Source organism: Cinclus cinclus, chromosome 3 (genome assembly GCF_963662255.1).
Source record: "Cinclus cinclus chromosome 3, bCinCin1.1, whole genome shotgun sequence".
Classification (NCBI taxonomy): domain Eukaryota; kingdom Metazoa; phylum Chordata; class Aves; order Passeriformes; family Cinclidae; genus Cinclus; species Cinclus cinclus.
The window spans coordinates 62364050-62386556 of record NC_085048.1 but is presented as its reverse complement, the minus strand read 5'-3'; the positions used below and the strand labels follow the sequence as shown (position 1 = coordinate 62386556).

Here is a 22507-nt window from a genome sequence, read left to right as displayed (position 1 = left end):
CCCGCTCGCCCGTCACCCCGCCCCGGCTGCACCCCGGGGGCACCGGCTACAGCTCAGGTTGCCGCTCCTGGTCCCGGCGGCAGAGCACGACCCATCCCTCCCGGGAGGCGCGACCGCCCCCGCCCGTGCAGCACCGCGCCGTGCGGGAGCGGGGCTTTCCCTCTCCCGGTAAGCCCCTCCCGCCGCCCGCGCCTGGCTCGGCCCCGTACCCGGCCCCAGCCCCAGCCCCCGCCCCCCCGTCGCCGCGCACGCCGCTTTCCGCCGCCGCCCGCGCCTGCTCCGGGAGGAAGAGGGGCGGCGGTAGCGGGCGGCCGAGAGGGACACGCCTTTCACCCTCCCCGGCCCGGCCCCCCGGGCCCCGCCGCCCACCGCGGGCGCGGCGCAGCGCAGCGCGGCCGCCGCCGCCCCGCCATGAGCCGGAGGTAGCGGCGGCGGCGCCTTCCGCAGCCGCCGCCGCCCGCCCGCCCGCCCCGCCGCGGCGGCGGCCGGGCCCGCGATGCCGAACCAGAAGGGCGGCAAGGGCAAGAAGAACAAGCGCGCCAACAGCAGCGGCGACGAGCAGGAGAACGGGGCGGCGGCGGGCGGCGGAGCCGCGGCGGCGGCGGGTGGAGGCGCCGCGGGTGGCGGCGGAGCCGGAGCGGCGGCCGCGGGCGGAGGTGGCGGAGCGGGCGGCGGAGCTGGCGGCGCGGCGGCCGCGGGCGGCTCGGCGCCCGGAGACGCCAAGAGCGGTAAGCGGCGGGCCGGGCCCCGCGGCCTTCCGCGGTGGCGCAGGCGGCGGCGGAGAGCGGAGGGGCGGCGGCGCGGGGGGACCCGCGGGGCGGGGGCGCGCCCGGAGGGAGTGGGTGTGCAGGAGGGGCCCCGGGGGAGGGTCTCGCCTGGACCCTGCGCGGCTCTTGCCAGCGGGATCTCCCCTAAACGCCCGGCGGGGCGGGGGCTGAGCGCCGGGGTGTCCCCGCCCCGGTGACCGGCGATGCTGAGAGCGGCGGGAGCCCGCGGCACCCGGGTGCCGTGGCTGCGGGCGGCCCGGGAGCGTGGTCCGGGGGTAGAGCGCATCCCCAGCGGGCGGCTGACTCGGAGCTCAGTTGAAAAATCCCCCCTTTATTCCGTCACGATTAAAAATGGAGTCCTGCTTTTCGGTCAGTTTTTTTTGCCGTCGTACAGCAGTTGGGTTTATCAGGTTAACGTGTTCACTTCGCATCAACCATTTTATGCTGCCTTTGGTTGGTGGGTTGGATTTTGGTTAGGAGAGGTTTTGCTAAGGTGGTGTCTTGCCGAAACTTGAATTCCTGTTCATGTTTGTTTAGCTGCAAAAGGATATGTCAGGCTAAAACTAAAGGCAGGCAAAGGTTCTGTTACAGTTTTTCTAAGCCAGATAACCCCACCTCGTCGGGCTGCTGCTAGGTGCAGAGTCCCTACTCTTCACTTTCTTCCTCTCTCAAGTTGGATTTCAGCTTTTTGCTCTCCATGCTTTTCAAAAAGTGGGAGGGTGGCTACAACTGGTATTAGGATTCGTGGCGGTAGTTTTGCCTGCTGCTGTTAGAAAGGCAGTTCCAAGTTTCTTAGTTTGGTTTTCAAGATGTCTGATTTCCATGTATTATTTAATGGAAACTTTTCCTTGGAAATATTATCAATTAATTAGCTCGCAAGGTCTTTGCCAGACTGCTTTTGTAAGAGTATTACTCCAGAGAATCGTGGAGAATGATTAGAATTTCCTTTTTGTTTTTTTTTCGGTTTTTTTTTTTTTTTACTGTTTGCTGTAAGTGAGTGAACCGGGGAGAAAAAGAGAGAAAGGTTAACAGGAGTTCGAATATTGCTAGAGTATTTTTATCATGACTTCAGTATGGTAATGTAATGTGTCCCACATCCACATTTCAGGCAGCGTCTTACACATTGGCTTTTCTTTAGATGGGGAGAAACAATGTTTGGAATTTTTGTTTTCCTCAAGCACAAGTGGCAGCAGTGGTGCGTTTCTGGTGTGGCTGCATTGCCTGTGGACGATGAGGTGGTATTCCATCTGCAGATGCTACAGGAGGTGATGCCAGTGAATGCTGGTAGGGGTACATCTTGCTAGCTGGACAGGTCAGGTTATCAGTCTTCTTCAGCTGTGAGACTGTGTGTCCCATTTGGTTGACATACCCTTCTCCTGTACCGGCCAGCTTCCTCGGGAGTTGAGGCTGCCTTTCTGTTACCTAACCTGACGTGCTCCTTCATTCTCTCTCTCCCTGCTTCCATATGACTTCAGTGGTCAGAAACATCCCTTGACTCTTTCACCAAGTCCTTCACTTCCCTTTTTTTGCCCCCTCACCTCTGAGCTACAGCCTTGGCTTCAACATTTGCGGCGCGGTGCCCAGTCAGCACACGTGATCTTTGCCTTGACAGGATCATTGCATCTCTTCATACCTTTCTTTTCAGATAAACACAAAGGCTGGAGAGGTAGATGTGGTTGCTAGCTGTATTTTACACTGTCTACTGCCCGTCACATAATCCTGAGCTGTAAGTTTCATAAATTGCAGTCTCACTGGTAGGTGCTGGTTCAGATTGTGCTGCAGAACTGGGAATCTGGCTCACGTGCAGGGAAAAGATTAGACAATGATAACTGATTCCCTCAAATCTTCAAACCCAGTGAATCTCAAATGAAGCTCTGTAGTGTAACCATGGCCCTTGAGACAGCTAGCCCATTACTAGACTCCAGACATTTGCAAGAGGCTGTGCACTTGAGGGTTGCTTGATCACTAAGCAGTTTGTGGAGGATGTGGGCTGCTGCGGTGAGTGGTGGTGTTAACAGAGTTCTGCTGTGCACAGTCAAGTCTTGACTGTTCATGGGAGACTATCTGTATTTTGGATTAAGTCTGCTGTGCTGCTTTTGGACTGTGCAGCTGCATGCTGTGACTCTTGCTGCCCAGCTCACTGCTCTCTTCTGCATTGTCACCATAGTATTTCTGCATGTCACCACCAATTGCTGTAGGGTAATTTGTGTGTGTCTGGTACCACTGCTCTCCTACCCTGGAAAAGCAGTGGATGATCATAATGACATAACCTGCTTTCTTTCATTAGTGTCACAAGACAGAAGTATGCAGAGATGAAAGCAGCAGATTGAACAGTTGAAAATGTCTGTGCAGACCTTGGCTTTGCATCGTGATGTCAGTATGATGGTCTAATTGCACAGTCACATCAGGACCCTGGTTAACTCATGAAGGGAGAGTGATTTTAAGTTTTCACAGTTGGATATGTGGTCCATGTATTGTTTCTACCCCTCATCTATATGGCATAATGAAATAGAATTTTTAATTTCCTGTGGGCTTCTCTGTGCTGCCCTGATTAGCTGTGCCATGTGATTGGGAACTGCCATTACAGCATCCCTTAATCATGGGAAGTTCTTGTTCGCTTCTATATTTTGATAAATTTTGTCTCAGCCCCTGCACAATTTTCCCTTTAAACAGCCAGTCCACTTTTGGCATGATGAGTGAGAAATGTCAGCAGACTTTTCTCCTGCCCCAAGAGGGCATTTGTTTGTGTCCTTTTGGTGTTACTTCAATTTTTGTGTGTTGAGAACTCAAATTGTGCTCGAAGGGTTCTAGACTCCCACAGGGGAATTGGGAGAGCAGAGAGCATAACCACTGACCAGACGTGATGGCTTTTCTCGCCTTGCACTCTCAGTTTCTCAGCAGGTATCAGGATGATGCTTACAAAGGGACTCACATTTTCTAGCTGTGTCCTCCGTTCCTATCTCTTCCATCAGACCACATGATAGATTAATCTTTCTTGACCAAAGTGCATCCATTTTCTGCATAAGTGAGGCACAGGTCGTGGAGAAGGGATTATGGGATGGGGGTGGATTAGTTTAACAATATCACAGTGCACAGGGAAACTGAGACGTGATGTTACAGAAAGCCTCATTTCTTAGATTACCTGTCTTCAGAGTGATCGAATGATGTTTCTAAAAAAAAATTTAATTTTCTAATTTTCTACCTAGTTTTCTGGGTTACTTTTCATAAAATCTGAGATGTCTTCATGTAAAATTATACCAGTAACTGCATGGGATTTTGCACTTACCCCATTGATGGCAGTAGTCTTCATCTATGTGCATAAATGAGTGTAACATTTTGTGGGTACTTTGCCCCAGTCATCAGAAGAGGAATATCCACTGGGTTTACTTTTAGATCTGAGGCTCTGAGGAACAAATTCCTATTCTGTCTCTGCCTTGCTGAGGCTGGACAGTCTCAGACTCTCTGTTTCAGCTGTTTTATCCCTTTATCCTCTTAATGTCTTGCTCTAGTCTTGACATACTGTTGTTTCTGAGCCTAATATTCCTTATTCTATCCATTTTCTTTGCCTTGTTTCCATTCTTCATCTCATTGCCCAGTAGAGCCAAGTCCTCTTCTTTGGCTTGGTCGTCCCTATCTTAACATCTTGCTGCTTCATCCCCTTGTCGTTGTCACTGTTCTCTCCAGCGCTGGTGCTGTGAGAGGACTAGAGAAAAGAAAAAGCTGCGTCTCCTTAGCTGTGCTTTTCCCTTTTAATATGGAATTCATTAAAGCCAGCCAGATTAAACTAAAAGAAATCCCACAGCACAATTGTCTCTAAATCATTGTCCTACAGTGTACTGGCCACTTGTTTTAAGATTTTTTTTTTTTTTTTTCCCCACCTGCCATAGGTGAGCCCTTAAACTGCACAAGTGGCAGAGCTGCTGAGTTGCTGGGTTGGCAGGTGGAGCTGCTGTCAGATTTGTGTGCTTTTGAACACTTCACTTGGATTTCACAAATTTCTAAGGCTGATCTACTTTCAAATAAAAATGCTTGTGTAGGAAAAGTGTATGGAGAGGGAAATCATTTAGCACTATGGTGACTAATATGTTGAACACTGTGACTGGCCAACAATTAAGATTTACCAAAAAAATATAATTATATCCTGGATGTAGGATAGTTAAAGAGGGACAGAAAATTCATCAATGCAATGTTTAATTTCAAAATGTACTTTCAGAGAATGAATTGTTGTAGTATTTAAGCCTGGATTAATATTTTCTGTCAAATGTTCCCTGCTGCATGTAGCATCCAGTTCCAGTTTGGCACTCTAGTGATGTTCAGTATTGGCACCTTCTGATTATTTAGCCTAAGGGAGTCCCACTGGTATCAGTGAGACCACCTGGAAAATTGTATCTCTGTTCTATTGCAGTGTCTACAAAATTTAATACCTAGTAATTTACTAAGGGGAAATAATTTTGCCTCATAATACCATTGTGTTCTTCTAACTGCAGAAATCAACTGAGTGCAAATTTCGCTGTCTCTATCAATGCAAATCAGGTTTGAAAGGACTTTAATGTTAGTTTTAGGATTTTTAAAAACTGTGCAATTACATGCTTTGGTAGGAAATGCAGTTTGTGTAGTGTAAATATTTGCAAATGGAATCATGTTTATGGTGTTGCTGAGTAAAAAAAAATAAATTATCTTTTCATTCAAGTGAGCCCACATCCATTTAAGTTTGGGTTTTTGAAGTTGCTTGCTGTCAAAATGGCTATCAGTGCTCTGACAGCATTCTATGTTCATGTGATTAGTTGTTGCTCAAGTGTTGTGCTTTCATGAATAGGGTTTAGGCATGATGTTTGCTCTGTTTCATACAAGGAAATACAGTTTTTGAACTGATTGCTTTGTTTTATCTGTACTCATTGCATATCTTACTCCTAGTGATCTAACAAGTAGTGACAAAATGATTTCTAGCCCTTGGAGACATTAATAAGTTTTCTTCAGCCTTGCTTGCAGCCTTGCATATTGAGACATCTTTTGATATTAAAGTACTGTCATGGCTGGCAGAAATCCATCCTTCTCTGCTTTTCTTCCTGCAGCATGTGTGAGGGGAAAAAAACAGAGGAAAACCTTGCATTCAGCTCAGAGTAAAGTAATACAGCTAATCTTCAAGGTGTCTAAATTATAACAGGATTAGTAGGGCATGGGTTTTCCTTAAACTGTTTTGATAGAAGTGCACATAATTTCAAAGCAGCCTCTTGAAGCAGTAATCTAGACACTGGAGTGGGTAATTCCATTTTGAAAACTTGTGGGATTTCAAGTGGAGTACTGGCATTTCCTGGTAGACTTTAGTGGTATTCATCTTGAGAGCATTCACTTCAACCTTTGTCTTTCTTTCTGTCTCTAGCAGTCCATCAGTCCTCCTTCCTGAGCTTGAGAGGGATGTTGCTGTTGTTCCTGTCTCGGATGCCTGCTGGGAGAGGAGGTAGCTTCTGTTGGAGCCTGGCTGTTGAGTGTGCCCGGCACTCCCCATCTCCGGCTGTGTGCTGCCGGCAGCGCTACAGGAGTAGTGGTATCACACAGCTGAGGTCTCTGTGCTGCACAGATGCCAGAGATGCTCCATGACAGAGCTGGGCGCCAGCATGGCATCGTGAGGGAAATGTCTGTGGGAACCAACAACTCCACATCAGGAGCTGCTGTCTTGAAGAGATGCTGGGTGCTGCATCTCCTGTTTCCCACTCATTAGCCTTTATCATGGAAAATAAAATACAGTCTGTCGCACTGAAACTTCGTAAGGATAGACCAATGACACAAATATCCCTAGATTTGAAGATATAAGCGGTGTTGATACCACTTGATTCAACCTGCTTTCCTTTCTCTCTTGCCTTCTTGTGGTTTTGGACTGGGTGTGGTGGCTAGCTGGCTCTCAGTCTGAGCAAGCCCAGCCTCCAGTGTTTACATCTGTGCTTGGCATTAGGGCATCTACTGCATGCCACACTTATCTCTATTTCCAGTGTGAGTTGGAGTTTGCCACTGAAAACTTGCTAGGGCAGGTGCAGTAGAGTCTGCTTTAGTTATTATTGGAATGGCTGCTTCTTGAAGCACCAAGGTTTGCTCTCTGTAGCAGTTGAAGTTATTAGAAGCTCTTGGAAGGTTAAAGCGAGAGGATTTAATGGTGCAAGTGCTTTTCTGTGGAGACAATTCATGTGCAGACTATGCAACCACCAATGTTCAGAACACATAAAGGCCCACCAGTCTTGACATAGTCGTTAATCTCTGCATTCGCCGTGATAGCCTTCAGAAAAATCCACACAACACTGAGGAATCTTCCTAGCTGGGGCATGATTGCTCATGGCACGGAGAGCCAATTGTCTTCTGACCTGGTTAAACCAATTCAGAGTTCACTTGGGAGTATTGCGGGTGCATATCTCTCCTGGTACTGATACAGGTAGAGGCTTAGGTCTGTTCTCTGGGGATATTTCCAGTTGGATTCAGGTGTTACAGCACATGCCATGGCAAGATTTCTCCTATACAGAGAGGGCCAATGCATCCCAAGCAAAAGCCAAAGCTTTTGTTTGTGATTGTTTAATGTATTTGGACAGTACATATTAAATGGAAAGAAACTGGCCAAGTTGGCTAGATGATAATTGTGCAGATTATGGTGATTTCTTCAAGACTATATGAATTCTTATGTTGGGTTTCAGCAGTGTAGGCAGTAGGTTCAGCTTGGAGCACAGATGGCTGTGTAAACAAGCTACAAGATTATTGTGCACATATAAGTGCCTATCTTCCTTAGTTTGTACCGTTTCAGTCTTGATTTTCTGCCTTTGGTGTGGTGATGGTTGAGCTGGGAGTGGGTGGTTGAATGAGAACTGCAGATAACTGTATCACATGCTAGTTGCTGATTTCATAAACAGGCATTAGCTCAGACTGTGCTGATAGTTAGAAGGTGTTAATGTGGCAGGTAGGAGTTAAGCCTTCATGATTTCCATGGTATTTTCTGGCTCCTGTGAAGTTGCTAGGTGTTGGGTTTTTTTGTTTGTTTTTTTTTTTAATTTATTTTCTTATTGTTAAGAAATTGCCTTGGAGGTCAAGTGTGAAGTTAGCATAAGTGAAGTGCATGGAGATGCTTCTAGCAGCTACTGAGCCGTCTGGGAGTCCCATCACCTAAATTCTCATCTGAACCAGGGTTTAGGGGCTCCAAATCACCTGTAATCTTTTCTAGGGGAAGGTGATCACTTCTTGTTACTACTCACTTAATAGAATTAGTGACATCTTGCACATGGACATGAGGGAACTAGGCTGCTTATGGGCTTGTTTTCCTTAAATCCCTTCTGAGAGTAGGTGTTGCCTGCAGGTGCATGGTCCTTGGGGGCAGGATTGAGCTCTGGATTGGCAGATACTGACAATGTCGGTATGTAGGTGCCTGATAGATGTAAAGTTATCAGCCAGACTGACTCGAGGCAACTCATTGCAATGGCAGTGGCTCTCTGTTGCTTTCTCAAAATGGAATGCTGGCCTTGGCTTCTCTTTCCAAGAGTGTGAGGGAGTCTTGAGGCACAGAAGAAAGCCTGTGTTAAGAGTGGCTTACCAAGTACTGCTGTCTTGTTTTTTTCCCTTCCCTCCAGGAGAATCCTCCTGGAAGCTTTTGTCTTGATCATAGGCAAAGATTGCCTAAGAAGTTTTGAGGAGGTATCAGTCAAAATCAGTGAGTGCTGGCAGTATAAGCCCGGTGCTGAGCTGTTTTGAAAGACTTCTCTTACTGTTTGTCAGCTGTTACTTGTTCTTGCTGCACTGAAGATCCAAGCCTGCCTTTTGGATCAACTTGTGAAACGTTTTTTCTCATTGCATTCTTCTGCTGCACTTAGGCTCTTAGGAAAGTAGCCAATCATTTCTGTATTGCCATGTTATTTTTACTGTTTAACCAGTTATGAGTATGACAATACCATTTGATCACATCTTGGTAATCTTTGGAATATTAGATTGTATTAGAAGGTTCAACAAAGCAAATACATCAGACAATTCAAGTTTTCTCTTTCTGTCTGTTTTGTTGTGGTGGTGATGGTTTATTTTCTACAGCTGCATTATGGTATCAGTGCAGTAGTACTGTATGACTTCAATTGAAATAAAGCTATGCTGATGGCAGAGGAAATTCAGAAGACTAATGCAAATGGTTGGTAGGGAGTGGCCTTCCCCAGGAATGACTCAGCTCTGGTTTAGACTGGCACAGTGAACAATTCCTAGCTGTATAAGGTTGTGAAGAGAGCAGTGTTCACAGAAAAGCAGGTTAGATGTTAAAGTGCTTGGTGTGCAAGGTATGTGTCCCACAGGAACCCTTCTGGCCTAGGTAGTGTGCTGGCAACTAGCGTGTCCTTGGCATAGATGAGGAGATGCTAGAGTTACAGCAGACCAAGAGCAAGCCATAGCCAGTGTCTTGCAACCGATCCGGTGCCAAGACCTTTCACTTTTCTTGGGGATAATTTCTTTTTCCAGATACACAACAACCTACAGTTGCCTGGCAGTTGTTTTAAGATGACAGTAGGGCTGTCTCGTCCAGCCGCCACCGCACTTCCCTCTCCCTCTGCCCCCAGCCTCACGTGTTTAACACCTCCCTTGAGTTTCACCAGAGATGGCAAATCTGTGCAGTGAGCTGAAACCTATGCCAACGAGAATGGGAAATAATTATCTGTTTCTGTCACTGACTGAAAAACTCTGGTGCTTAACACAATGGATAATGTGGGAGCGTAGCAGGGGAAGAGCGAATTTTGCTTTAGGCATCTGCATTGAGGACTTGGAACAAATGAGAGCAGTCACGAAACTGAAGCCATGGAATCACTGCATTTGGCTTGCTGGGTGCATCTTTGGTTTCATAATGGGTGTGTAAAAAGAAGTGAACAAGTTCTCCGTAATACACTTCACCAGAGGGAAGTTCCTCAGGCAGCTGTTGTTCTGCTGCTTTCATTTGGGTCATAAAATGGGAAGGATGGTCTTCATATACTGCCTTTGTTTTTTATTGAAAGGTAGAACCAGTTGATGTGGGAGGATTTTCTTTGTTGGAAGAGGTATTTCTCAGATGTTCCGTTTCTATTCCTATTCCTGGCTTTTATGGATGTTTAAAAACCTGGACAGAAAAAAATGAGAAAAAGTCAAACCAATCCAGCTTCCTTGCAGTCTTCTGTCATAGTCTCATTTTTGAAAGAAAAGTTAAATTTTGTGGCTTTCTCAAACATAAAAGACAACCTTGTTTAAACAGTGAGCTATCTTTGCGCAAATGTACGTGTGTTTGGAATATTGCATTATTTCTGTTTTAGAAGACATTTATGTACTGCTCCTTCCAACTATTTTCAAACTCACTGTTCCAAATCGCTACAGAGGAATATGAGAAAACATTTATCTTTTTATGTGGAAACATAGCATCTTAAAAGAAGCAGCACGCGCTTGTAGTTGCAACTTGACAGCCTACGTTGAAGCTGTTCTGCTACACAAAACTGCACGCTGTCTTCTTTTATTCTCTTAGGCTGTGAAACCCGTCTCGAAACTGAGAGTTAAATAGAAATGCTTTTATCGTTATTTTGGCATTCTTTTGAAAGGGGCTGCTGGGTGAATGGATGTTGCTCTGATACCATGTAATCTATCATTTTCCCTGAAATTCAGTTTCATAGCTTTGGAAACTAGAAACTTGTTGAGCTGTTAACTCCTGGGAAGCAAATATATTTAGGTGAAAAACCAGCTTGGGGCTATAGGTGTGGATGGGCAGTTTGGCCATGTAATTTCTATTTACTTCCCATCATAACCTCTCTTGACAGTAATTGTTAACACCGTCATCATAAAACATTAGGACAATTCTAGCTCTGACTTTCTGAAGAATATCTCAATATTTATTTCTAATTATGGGAAGTACAAGGGCTTGATAACAAGAATTTTTAAAGTTTTGTAATGCTGAAAAAAGTGCTCTGTCTCATTTATAAAATGGTGATTAAATAACCCAGACCACTTTCAAGGGTGTGAATTGGTGGTAAGAGCTCTCTAGATTGCCTAAAATGTGGCTCCCATACTGATCTGAATACTCTCTTTTCCTTCTAAGGCATATCTGTTGCCATGAACTGGGAAAATTGCATAAAATTAGCTGTTTTCTGTTTCTCATTTATTCTTTATGCAGGAACATGTGGCATGGTTATGTTTGGCAGGAGACATGGGTACGGAGAAGTCTGCAAGGGATGTTTGGTCCTGCACAGTCTGTTTGTACAGATAATTTGAAATGTGTGGAAAAAACAAATGGTGGCTTGAGGTTTTTGTATGCTTTTCAGGTAGTGGAATTTTCTGCTTTCTTAAATGTAGGAAAACTAGAGAAAGCAGTAGAACTTTCTGCTGAGACAACTTAAATTAGCCATGCTGGACTTCCCAGATTCTATTGTGGAAATACTGCAGCAATTTAATCTAGGCCTTCCCCAAACCAGCAGACTTGATAAAAGCAAATCTGTATTAGTGAAAGCAGGTGCTTTGACTAGAATGGCATAACCTGTGCTGTGGAGAGACAGGCAAAGAGACCTGTTCGTTTTCTGGAGTATTTCCTGTGCAGCTGTAGTGACAGAAGTGAAATGTCAGAGGAGTCCCCAGAGGAGGTGAGTAGAGACCAGCTTCTCCTCCTAGCAATGATGTTTTCCAAAGCAATCTCAGTGCCACCATTTAACCGTTCATTGGAGTCTTTTGCATGATGGAAGGCTTTTGTTAATTCTGTTGCTGTCTTCCAGCTGCTCTAGGTCTGCTTTTGCAGTGGTGATTATGTGACCTGGTAATTCACATTGTGCAGATAGCAGATCAGATGAGGGAATGTGTGAAAACTTCGTAATCATCTAGTTAACTTAAATGTTGAAGAAGACATCGCTGTCCAGGACTTCCAGCTTTGCCTTTTCTTGCCCATGGTTATGCTGTGTGGGAAGTTCCTCAGGTAATCTGGCATCTGTAAGTTCTTAGGGAGAAACTGGAGAAGATGTCATTCCACAGTACTTCCACCGACTGACTAGGAAAAGGGGAAAAATAAGTCTGTTGAAAGTTGCCTTTATTTTAGCATCTAGACACCCAGTACATGATCATAATTAAGTAATTGCAGACATATTCTGTGGAATACATGGGCTTCAGTGATGGTTTTTGTATTTCAGTATTTCAATATTATTTTATTGATTTCATTTTTTGTCCACATAGTGAAGAGTCTGTAAACTTCTCAGGGGGCTAGTGATCATATATTTTTGCATACAAACTCAAAAATGTGTTCAAAGGCTAATCAAGGAAACTTTCCTTTTTCAGTCAGCTAACTATGGATGAACAAGTATAGTGTCTGTATTCAGTTCTAGACCTGTCTGTGTAGTACTTTCTCAGGTGTCAGCTATAATTATACCTGCAACTGTTAGAACATTTACTCTCTGAAACTCAGTGAGAGCATACGTGGATTTTTTTTTTTCTTGTGGTTTTTTTTTCCTGCCTACTTGCAGTGGTGGAAAGGAATATGTACTGAAAGAGATGAATAAAGGAAATGCATAAGTGAGAATTGTTCATATTGGTGCCTCTGGTACCTCACCTCACATATGACTTCGGATGATTTGCCTTTTGTGAGTTCAGTTTTAACTGCTTCTCTGAGGTCAGTTGCATAAGGGTGCTGTAATTGTGAACTATATTTTCCCACCTTAGATATGATGAAAGAAAGACTGACAGTGAAGAAAAGCTTTGCAGAGATAGTTGCTGTGGTAGTGTGACTCGAATTGAAGTCTGGGAGAATGGGTGGGAAAACTCTCTGAACTGATAACCTGACTGAATTTTGTTTCAGAGCAGGTAAGTTACCACTCACTTCTGCTCTTGGCCAGCAACATTATAGTAAATAATAGCAGCATTATACTTCAGAATACACAGTAAAAGAATGAAAAAAAATTAGTCACTGGTAGCCAATAAAATAGTTGCTTCTCAAAAACATCTCCAAACTTGCTCGTTCTTAGTGTGTTTTTCAGAAATGTGAGACAACCAATAACAAAATATTTGTCACATGTATAGAATGAACTTTCTAAGAGTCTCTAGGCAAAGCCTCTTGTCTCTGTTCTTTCCAATTTGGTAATTTCTTTTTAATGACTGAAAATTCCATGTTTTGAAATGAAATAGGCTTTTTCTTCTTTAAAGGAAAGCTTTTGGGAATGTGTTTTGCTTGCAATTTATAGGCCACTCCCTGAAGGAACGGTATTGTAGAAGAGCTCTTCTTGCAAGTGTGCCACTTCTGGCATTAGAAACTGAGAGAGAAGTTAAGTGAAGGATGTGGCATCTTCCAGGGAATGGATCAGGAATGTTTTTCTGTGCAATTTGTGCCTCTTTCTCTGGTGTAAGTTGTAGGAACTACAATAATCTTGAATTTACTGAAGGTAAACTTGAACATTTTTTTATTTATAGCCTTTTCCAAAAATTTGCTGGGAAAGAGACCACTAGCATAGCAAAGATCTGTTGTTGTAGAGCATCTGATTTGTGTATTACTGCTGTAGGACAGGTGATGGTGAATAGTGTGTCTCTTACTGAGAGTCAAAGTACATCTAGCAGCACAAAAACCTCTCATTCTACTGCATATTATGCTGTGTTATTTGTGCTAGCAGTGATAAGAATGGGATTAAAAACAATGCAACAGAGTGGTGTTTCTTTTATCTGCTCATCAGATAGAAATTTAAAGTTCTAAGGGAAAAAAAAACAGTCATGGCAGTCTTTCTCCTCAAGGCTCTATGCACCTCTGCCATAAGTCCTAGGACTCTGGCTGAGACTTCAAGGGAACTTGAGGAAGCTGATTGCTGTGGTTTAAATTGGGTGAGGCAGCACTTGACCATGGAAGACCCTGAAGAAGCTTGCTAATATTTGAAAGCAGCCATACAGAGGTTGAAAGGCAGCCTGATAGCCCTGTTGGAGCAGTATTTTCTGTTGAAGTGGAAGAATTAGGAAGACGGAAATACAGAGAAGAAATACTTGTAATACCTGAGTAAGCATCAGTGGTGGGGTTCAATCTGCTACAGCATCTAAAAAGTTCTTGTAAGAACTCCAGTAGAAAATTTTCAATCCCTTCTGAGCCTCCCAGCTGCCACAGAGCAGCCAGCAATGGGAGTCATATGTAGTCTGTGGTACTTTCATGAGGAACTGCAAAATGTTATTGGTTCATAAATGCAGAACATTCTATTGTAGAACTTTTTTTTTTTGGGTAGAAGCTGATATTGATGCTGTAATATAATTGAAGTAAGCTGTTCTTAGCGCAAGGGTATAGCAAAGCTGCTATTTTGCTCATAAAGTATCATGTTGTGTTTGGATTTTTTCACCTGTCTTTGCTGCAGAACTGTTTGGTTTGTGAAATTTAGCTATCCAAAAGGTCAGTGGTGGTGATACAGTCTGTATTTGCCTAGACATTGTAATGAAGACCCTCCTTTCTGTAATAGGAGTGTAAGCTCTTTGTCTTGCTTTTCAAAGCTCTGCTTCCTCCTTCTTTCCATAGTTCTCCCTTGCTCACTCCCAAAGAAAAGATATATTCCTGCCTTTCCTCATGATTGCCAAGCTGGGCTTACTTGCTTACTTACTTGCATTGCTTACTTGTTTTTCAAACAGGCATCTCTGTATGTTCTCCCCATGTTGCCTCTCAGGCTTCAAAGCAGCCCTCCAGAAACATTCACAATGCTTTCTCCTGGCTTCTTAAGGCTTTGCAGCGGTATCCACAAACGCTTGAGGAGAGCTAATGCTTCTGACATGCTTTGGTTTTGAATATTAAACAGACTGTAGTGTCATTTTGTTTCTTTATTTGTGCATTTCCTTACCTCCTTTCACATGCTTACCTCTTTTTTGGCAAATACTGCTTTTTGTACTGACCCGGAGCTAGTGCTTGTGGCCCTTTAGTAATACAGATTGTTAGTAAGAGCTTGCGTTTGTCACAGTCTTTAAGAAAGTAGTGCAATAAATGGGCCATTAAGTTATTAATGTATCTCTTTTACCTTCCACAGAAGCCCCTTGTGCTACTCCACTGATCTGTAGCTTTGGAAGGCTGGTGGACCTGGAGAAGGATGACTACCAGAAGGTTATATGCAACAATGAGCATTGTCCCTACAGCACTTGGATGCACCTTCAGTGCTTCTATGAGTGGGAGAGCAGCATCCTCGTCCAGTTCAATTGCATTGGCAGAGCCAGGAGTTGGAACGAAAAGCAGTGTCGCCAAAACATGTGGACCAAGAAGGGATACGACCTGGCTTTTCGGTTTTGCTCCTGTCGGTGTGGGCAGGGTCATTTAAAGAAGGACACAGACTGGTACCAGGTGAAGCGAATGCAGGATGACAAGAAGAAGAAATCAGTGTTGGAGAAGAGTACGGGAAGGTCCATGACAGAGTCAGCAGAGGAGGCCAAAAAAGGCAGGCCAGCCAACAAGCCGCAGAAAGGCCTGAGTAATGACCTCCAGCGAAGGCACTCTATGGACAGGCAGAACTCCCAGGAGAAGGGTGTCATGGGTGGCAGCTATGCCGTTCGCTCACCTTGTGTCTCTCCTGGCCAGTCCCCACCCACCGGCTACTCTATCCTCGCCCCCACGCATTTCAGTGGCCCTCGTTCCTCGCGATACTTGGGAGAGTTTTTGAAGAATGCCATTCACCTGGAACCCCATAAGAAGAGCATGGCCGGTGGTGGCATGTTCAGGAATGCACATTTTGATTACGGGGCAGCTGGCTTGCAGGCACATAGGTCAGGACACTTCGATACCCCTGTGCAGTTTCTGAGAAGGCTCGATCTGTCTGAGCTGCTCACTCACATCCCCAGGCATAAATTGAATACTTTCCATGTGCGGATGGAAGACGATGCCCAGGTGGGCCAAGGGGAGGACCTTCGGAAGTTCATCCTTGCTGCTCTCAGTGCCAGCCACAGGAACGTTGTAAACTGTGCTCTGTGCCACAGGGCGCTGCCAGTGTTTGAACAGTTTCCGCTGGTGGACGGGACCCTGTTCCTTAGCCCATCAAGACATGATGAGATTGAATATGATGTTCCCTGTCACCTTCAAGGTACAGGTTGTCTGTCAGTCATGCTAGGTTTCATTAAAGGATGGAACTGCCTTCTGTGCCCTGTCCCTGCCATTAGAGTTTTTCATCCTGATTCTGCGTTTTTAAGCAGTTCTGTAAAGCTTGAAGTAATGTCCAAAATACTCACGTGGATCAGATTGAAACACTTAGAAGGAATTACAGAAAGATGCTGTATAGAAAGATCCATGCCTTGTGTTTGAGCTTACAACTAAACAAGTTCTGATCTGATTTCTAGGTAGACCATGGGGAGGTTTTCCAGCCAGTCTGTTCTGGAGCATATGCTTGCTCATTTATCTCTTGGGAACTTTACTTCAAGATGCACATCAACCTTTTAAACAACTTTTTCAATTTAAGCATGCTGTGCTGCAGCCTGGGTGAAAGTTGTATTTGTACCATTGATGAGGGTGAGGTACCGCTCATCTGCTTTTATACTAGAGAGTATCAGTTTTTTTTTACAGTGAAGTATTATGTCTTAAACATGGAAAAGGCTGTAGTTTGGCCTGTGTTAAAACAGGCCTGGAGAGGTTGGATTCTTTAAGAGCAAGCTTTTAATATGGTGTGTTAAAACAGCAATGTAGTAGTGAAGGTTTTAGACTTATTTCCAAACGTGCACGTGCTTGGGCTATGTCTTGATTATGTCCTAGCTCTCAGATGAGTTGAGACCATAGCACGTGGTTCTTTTTATCTCCTAAAGAAACAAATGAATGTGGGCCAGCCTGAGCTTTAGCTCTTCCTGAAAGCTGTAGCCCAAACTTAAGTGATCAGTGTGGTGCATGGCTAAATGTGCCTGTCCTGCAGCCTGCTGGCAGCCAGCATGGCTAAAATAAGTCAGAGAAAGTATTGCTAGTCTGGTGGTCAAAAGCATAGAATTGTATGTTGAAAAGTGTATTGGTAGGGGGTTAACCGAGAAATTTTAAGATTGAAGATTCTCACCTTTTAATAAAATACATTGTATCTGTTGCATGGTCATAATGTGTTATGTAACATTCCTTTGCTCAGTAAACTTTGAATTTTAGTTTTTTCTCTCCTTAAATCACTGTGCACTGAGTCACTAAACTGTATTCATGCTAACATTATTGTTTCTGTCTTGCCTAATGTACTTTAGTGAGAAAAAGCCATAGGCAAATATACAAGCCAGAAAAGTTCCAGGATAAACAGAATATACGCATGTGAGATAACTATGTTTATTTGCTTTGCTGGGGAGTCACACAATGTGCTTGTGATTTTATCAGTACAAAAAGCTGGTTTAGTAATAGTGAAACTCATTGTTTGTTAACATTTGCCACTAAGAATGAAACTGTGAAGTTATTTTTTTTTAACTTATTTCTTAAATGTTGGATGATATATCTGAAAAACTTGTTCAGACAAGTTGTTGTGAATAATTTATTGTTGAAAGTTTGGCTTCCTTGTCCTGGGTAAAATGGTTTCTTACCAGAAGTACTCTTTGAAATGAAATTAAGCTGTAAGGTGCTCTTCCAGGCTTTTATTTTCTTTTCAGTACAGAAAATCACTTACTTTGCTTTGGGCATGTTTAAGATACTAGGTGCCTCATTTTCTGTGCAAAAAGTCTCCCGAAAATTAAGTGGTGGGGGAGTGTAGTATTTTAAAGTGCAGAAACAGTGCAGAACTTCAAATAGCGAAAGTTCTTTATCTTCGTGCTCGAAACAGCTGCTGTGCATGGAGTTGTTTGAACATCACTAATCTCAGCTGTTCACTTTAGGAACAGTGTTTCTTATATTACAAGGAACAGAGCTAATTATATACATTGTTTGTATATTATATACATTTTAGTTTCATCCCATCATGTTTTCTAGAGCTGAACATGCCAGTGTAGAATAACTCAGTTTACACTCACTATGTGTATTTTAAGAAGAGTCTGTTTTTTCTTGTTTTTCTGAAATAGTTGGCTTAAAAACCAAAAGAAGTAAAACCACAGACTGTTAATTTCGGAAGTGTCTGATCTAGACTAATTGTAAATTATTAATATTTTGTTCCCATTTTTGTAGAAGAGTTACAAGATGTGTGCCTGTTGAATTACAGTTTGTGATGTGTTCAGTGATTTGATGTTAAAGAGCACAAATTGCAGTCCAAGGTGAACACATGTTAAACACAGTCCTCTTTTGTTGCTGATCTGTAACTTCACTACTGCTTAGCTCTGTCTTGCATAGCAGTGCAAAATCTGGTATGTTACCAGGATTAATACTCAGTGTCAGGCCACTTCTAATAGCCAACTATTAAATTGCAATTTAGGCATTATCTAGATTCCAGATCTTTATGTAGGAATTTTGGGGTTTTTTTGGGCAAGTTGGTTTCAGATTTTGTATTGGTTAGTTTAATCACGTGTATTTAGTGAAAATACTTGATTTCCAAGTCTGAGCCAGTTGTTTTTTATGGAAATAAGTGTAACTCAGGTTTGGAAAGTCATTGTGCATACAGAGCCTAAGGTCATGATAGAGCTCAATATATTCATAGTTCTGAATGGTATGTTAAAATCTTTGTATGTGCAATATATGATGTAAATATACTTGTTAATGAGCAGTCAGAAGAAACTACATAAGAATAATTTGCTTTTCTGACTGTTGCTTTGTTTTCTATGGGGACTATTAGGTCATTTCTTTCCTCTTTGCTGAAAGATACCAGTGGGTTATTAAATGAATCTGTACCAAGTTTGTTAAATAAGCTTCACCACTTCTCCACTTCTTATGTCAGATGGGGATGATCCTAGGGCAATATTCTGATTTTGGAAACACAGCAGCTGATCTTATACCTTAACCTGGTATCTCTTCTTGGAGATTTGGCAACTCCTTTTATGAAATATTTTGCTAAGGTCTACCAGCAAATTACGTAAGGGAGAGTGGGCAGGGTGATGACTAATTCCTGAATTCTGCATAGCTTCAGTCAAGCCCTGTGTATATTCTTCTCCTATAGAGAAGTACTTTTTACTTTGTCATTCACTCTTTATAAAGGAAAAAAAAGATGTGATTTGTACCACTAAAGGTCAGATACCACATTGCAGAAAATGTCTATTCTAATCTTCTCTTTTCATCTCCTTAAGTTGTGTGTTTTCTGTCCACAGGAAGGCTTATGCACCTCTATGCTGTTTGTGTAGACTGCTTAGAAGGGGTTCACAAAATTATCTGCATTAAGTGCAAGTCCCGATGGGATGGAAGCTGGCATCAGCTGGGAACTATGTATACCTACGATATTCTGGCAGCATCTCCCTGTTGTCAGGTTAGTACCAAACATAAATATAAGGTGAAATTCCAACTGATTAGATAAAGCCATGTGTATCTCTTCTCCCTTTCCTCCTTCCATCCTTCTTTTACTGCCTGTACCTATGAGTGCAATACAAGAGGGCTGATGGGTCTCTGTCCCTTTGTCTAAAGAGGTACAGTCCTTAAGAGGACTTCAGCTAGGCTAAAGTCATTGCAAGGGTCAGTGGTCAATACACTTACGTTTTTAAATAAACCCCCCTTTAAATGCATTGGTAATTAAATCTGATGCTTCATCACTAGCAGGTAGTTCATCACTTCATCACTAGTAGCAGGTGTAGTTCCACAGTTTGAGCAGATGTTTCATGTTTCCAGGTTTTTTGGTTCATAAACTGTGTTTTATCATAATTGTAGCAAAAAGGCGCCAAGGGAACAGAAAGGTGCAGAGTGTCTTTGTGCTTGGAGATTACTCAGCTCCTTAATCTTTGTTGTGGCTGACCCTGGTGGTGGTACTCACCCATCACAGCCTGAAGCATCTCATTTTCATTAAACACCTAAGAGAGGAAGATCCAAGGCCTGGGGCTACTCCAGAGTAGACTTGTGCCTGAGACAGCAGGATTGTTTGCATTCCAGAGAATTAATTGTCCTCATGATGGACAGAGCACTTCTGCTGTGCAGGTAGGGGTAGACAGCTGTGAAAAATCCATGTGTCTGGGAATGACTCAGTGCTCTGCTCCAGGTGCTCAGGCATGCAGGTGGTGGTAGTAGGTCAGGACAGGAGCCTTGCAGAGATGCAGGCATTCAAACTGGGATCTCTTCATGGTAATGTGCATACTTTAAAGCCATCTGAAATGGCATTTTGTCAATATGCAAAATGAGACTTTATTTTAAGTTTAACATAGTTACCAAAATGTGTTGCTCAAAAGACAAGTGGTATTGCTTCTGATTTAGGTGGCATTGGTAGCATTTATAACTACAGACTGATATATTACCTCCAAATTTAGTGTCTCTTGAGGCTGTAACTTTTATTTTTTTTTAAATAGGAACTTTTAAAGCTAAAGAAAGCACTGACACTGACTTTCTACCTTTGTAAAAGTCAGCAGCTTTAAATCTGAATTGCTTCTGTTGAATGTACAAGAAAAAAATGAAGAGCTCATTATAAAAGAGCCTTAATTACATGATTAATGGACAGTGTGACAGTACATGGCATAAGAACTGACTATAAAAGCATTAGCTGCAGTGACTGTGGTTGCCAGATAATAAGCATTATTGTTTCACCATGATTGTTAGAGATTATTCTGTGCATACAGAAGAATGACATTTAAATATGGTATATAATACAATTCAAAATTGCCTTTCTGGATTTATTTTGAATAATTTAATGTCTTACTTCAAAATATTTAATTCCACACCACAAATTTGCATGTAGAATAACGAAATGCAACCATTGTCAGATTGCTAACTCTTAGCTGATGTGTTGGACAGTAGTAAAGGAGAAAACACTTTGGTTAAGAATTCCATAAAAATTCATAACCTAGTAGGTTGTATTTCTGCTTTTCAAGCAGAGCAGATAGCAGTGAAGATGTTGATTTGTTTCTTTTTGAGTCTGGTCTCAACAGGGATAGTACTTTAATAATTTCTTCCTTTCCTCATCCAGGAAAATCCCTTAAATGGAGGTGGCCTAGACAATACTTTCTGTTCTTTTCAGTGGAGAGCTGAAGCTTTCATTATTGTACTGGGCTGTGAGGTTAAACTAGGGTGCAGCTCAGGTCCTCACTATTCATTTGCCACCTTTACTCTTTAACTTCTTTAAAGTCTCAAATCCTTTCTGCTTCTCTTGAGTGTTCCAAAGGGCTTGCTGAGCTTTCATGCTGCCTGTTGCTTTCTTTGTATCAGATGGGCTGTGTTTCTCAGCTAGATTTCTTCTGAAGTCTCACTTTTTTGTAACAGCTGAATATTAATAGCTCTGTCTGTCCTCACCTACAACCTTGAATTATTTCTCATATCCACCCAGTTAATGTTGCTTCTTTCTCAGTTGGATTTTGTACATAGTTTGTGTGTTGAAGCGATGTTCAGTTTGTATAACCTGATAGGTACTATAAATGTTTAAATAGACACTTAAACTGGCACAATACCATGTTGTGCTGATAAAGTAGATCAAGTTATACATTTGCTAAGCCAAAAGAGTAAAATCCTGATATATTTCATAGACAGATGATGTTCAAATGTCAGCCCAAATGGTTGAATTGTATGGCACAACTATGAAATTTCTCTCTTTGCTTCGATGCTTCATTAATGATTTATTGTGATATCACTTCTTATGCTGGGAAATGAGGAATTGATTCAGAGACTAAGAAGCAGAAAATAGACCTTGATATTCTCTATCTTCTATCAGTCAGAGTGGGAGGTGACCCACTCCCCAGAATTTGGTGGTGGCCTTTAATCTGAAAGGCATGGTGTGTGCTTGTGAGTTCCCAGTCCAGGTGAGGAATGTCCTTACCAGCACATCCCATTACTGCCAGTTTCCTGACTGATCCTCTCTCCTGCTGGGGAGGACAGGAGACTGCCTCTGGCACCTTCTTTTCCAGAGGTGAGAAGCTGAGGGGAGTGTGGTTATTTCAAAGAGGTTTTTTTGTTTGTTTCTTTGTTTTTTACAGGCTCGACTGAACTGTAAGCACTGTGGGAAGCCAGTAATAGACGTGCGGATTGGCATGCAATATTTCTCTGAGTACAGCAACGTCCAGCAGTGTCCTCACTGTGGAAATCTAGACTACCACTTCGTGAAGCCATTTTCTTCATTTAAAGTTTTGGAGGCTTATTGACGAAAGCTTTGCTTTAGTAATAGCTATTTTATGGGTATTTCAACTTTATTACATATCTTTTTATAGGATTCATTCTGTGATGAGATTAATTTCTTTTCTAACTGAAAGAGCAGCTTCTTTGTCAGTGTACATATTAATATGTATATATACATGTTATTAAAACCAGAATCCTCCTGACAAGATCTCTGTGAAGGTTGGAGGCAAGCCAATTTATTGGCCTTTCAATATATCCCATGTATGGGATAAAGTTCAGCTAAAAATGATTTGGGTTTATTTTTTGTATAGTTGTAATACAGTTTATAGGAAGGGTGTGGGGAGACATAGAGGACAGAGAAATATGTCCAGTTGGAAAATGGGTAATTGCATAGGGTTGTTCCTCCAGCTTGGTGGATTTGGGAAATCCTCGGAAAGAAATGATTCTGATACTGTTGAATTAATTCAGCCTTTTGCATTGGTTCCCAGGGGTGCAGGAGCTGGCCCTGTGTTGCCAGTCCCCTCATCAGGCTTTCTTTCAGATTTCCCACGACTGGGGTAAACTAAGGTATCATGACAAGTGAATGTAAATGTGTGCCAGAAAATGAAATCTTGAATGAGTTCTTTTGGCATCGCGTCTTCCTGCCATGTGTGTTTGATGTGCATTGCCCTCACTTGAGTTACAGTGCAGGCAGTAG

The 22507-nt window shown here is 42.9% G+C and overlaps 1 protein-coding gene across 1 annotated transcript; it reads left to right on the top strand.

The window, feature by feature from the left end:
* Positions 1–496: 496 nt before the first annotated feature.
* HECA (hdc homolog, cell cycle regulator) lies at positions 497–22161 on the top strand. The gene is made up of 4 exons (XM_062488908.1): positions 497–728; positions 14744–15784; positions 18879–19033; positions 21672–22161. Exons 1-4 carry the CDS (start codon positions 497–499, stop codon positions 21834–21836), a joined length of 1593 nt encoding a protein of 530 aa, XP_062344892.1. The 3' UTR covers positions 21837–22161.
* The last annotated feature ends 346 nt before the right edge of the window (positions 22162–22507 follow it).

Excerpts from the sequence above, each read along its gene's own strand:
- HECA (XM_062488908.1), top strand. The coding sequence starts at position 497 with ATGCCGAACCAGAAGGGCGGCAAGGGCAAGAAGAACAAGCGCGCCAAC. Across the intron at positions 729-14,743 it reads GCCCGGAGACGCCAAGAGCG|AAGCCCCTTGTGCTACTCCA; the intron begins GTAAGCGGCGGG and ends TACCTTCCACAG. Across the intron at positions 15,785-18,878 it reads TGTTCCCTGTCACCTTCAAG|GAAGGCTTATGCACCTCTAT; the intron begins GTACAGGTTGTC and ends TTCTGTCCACAG.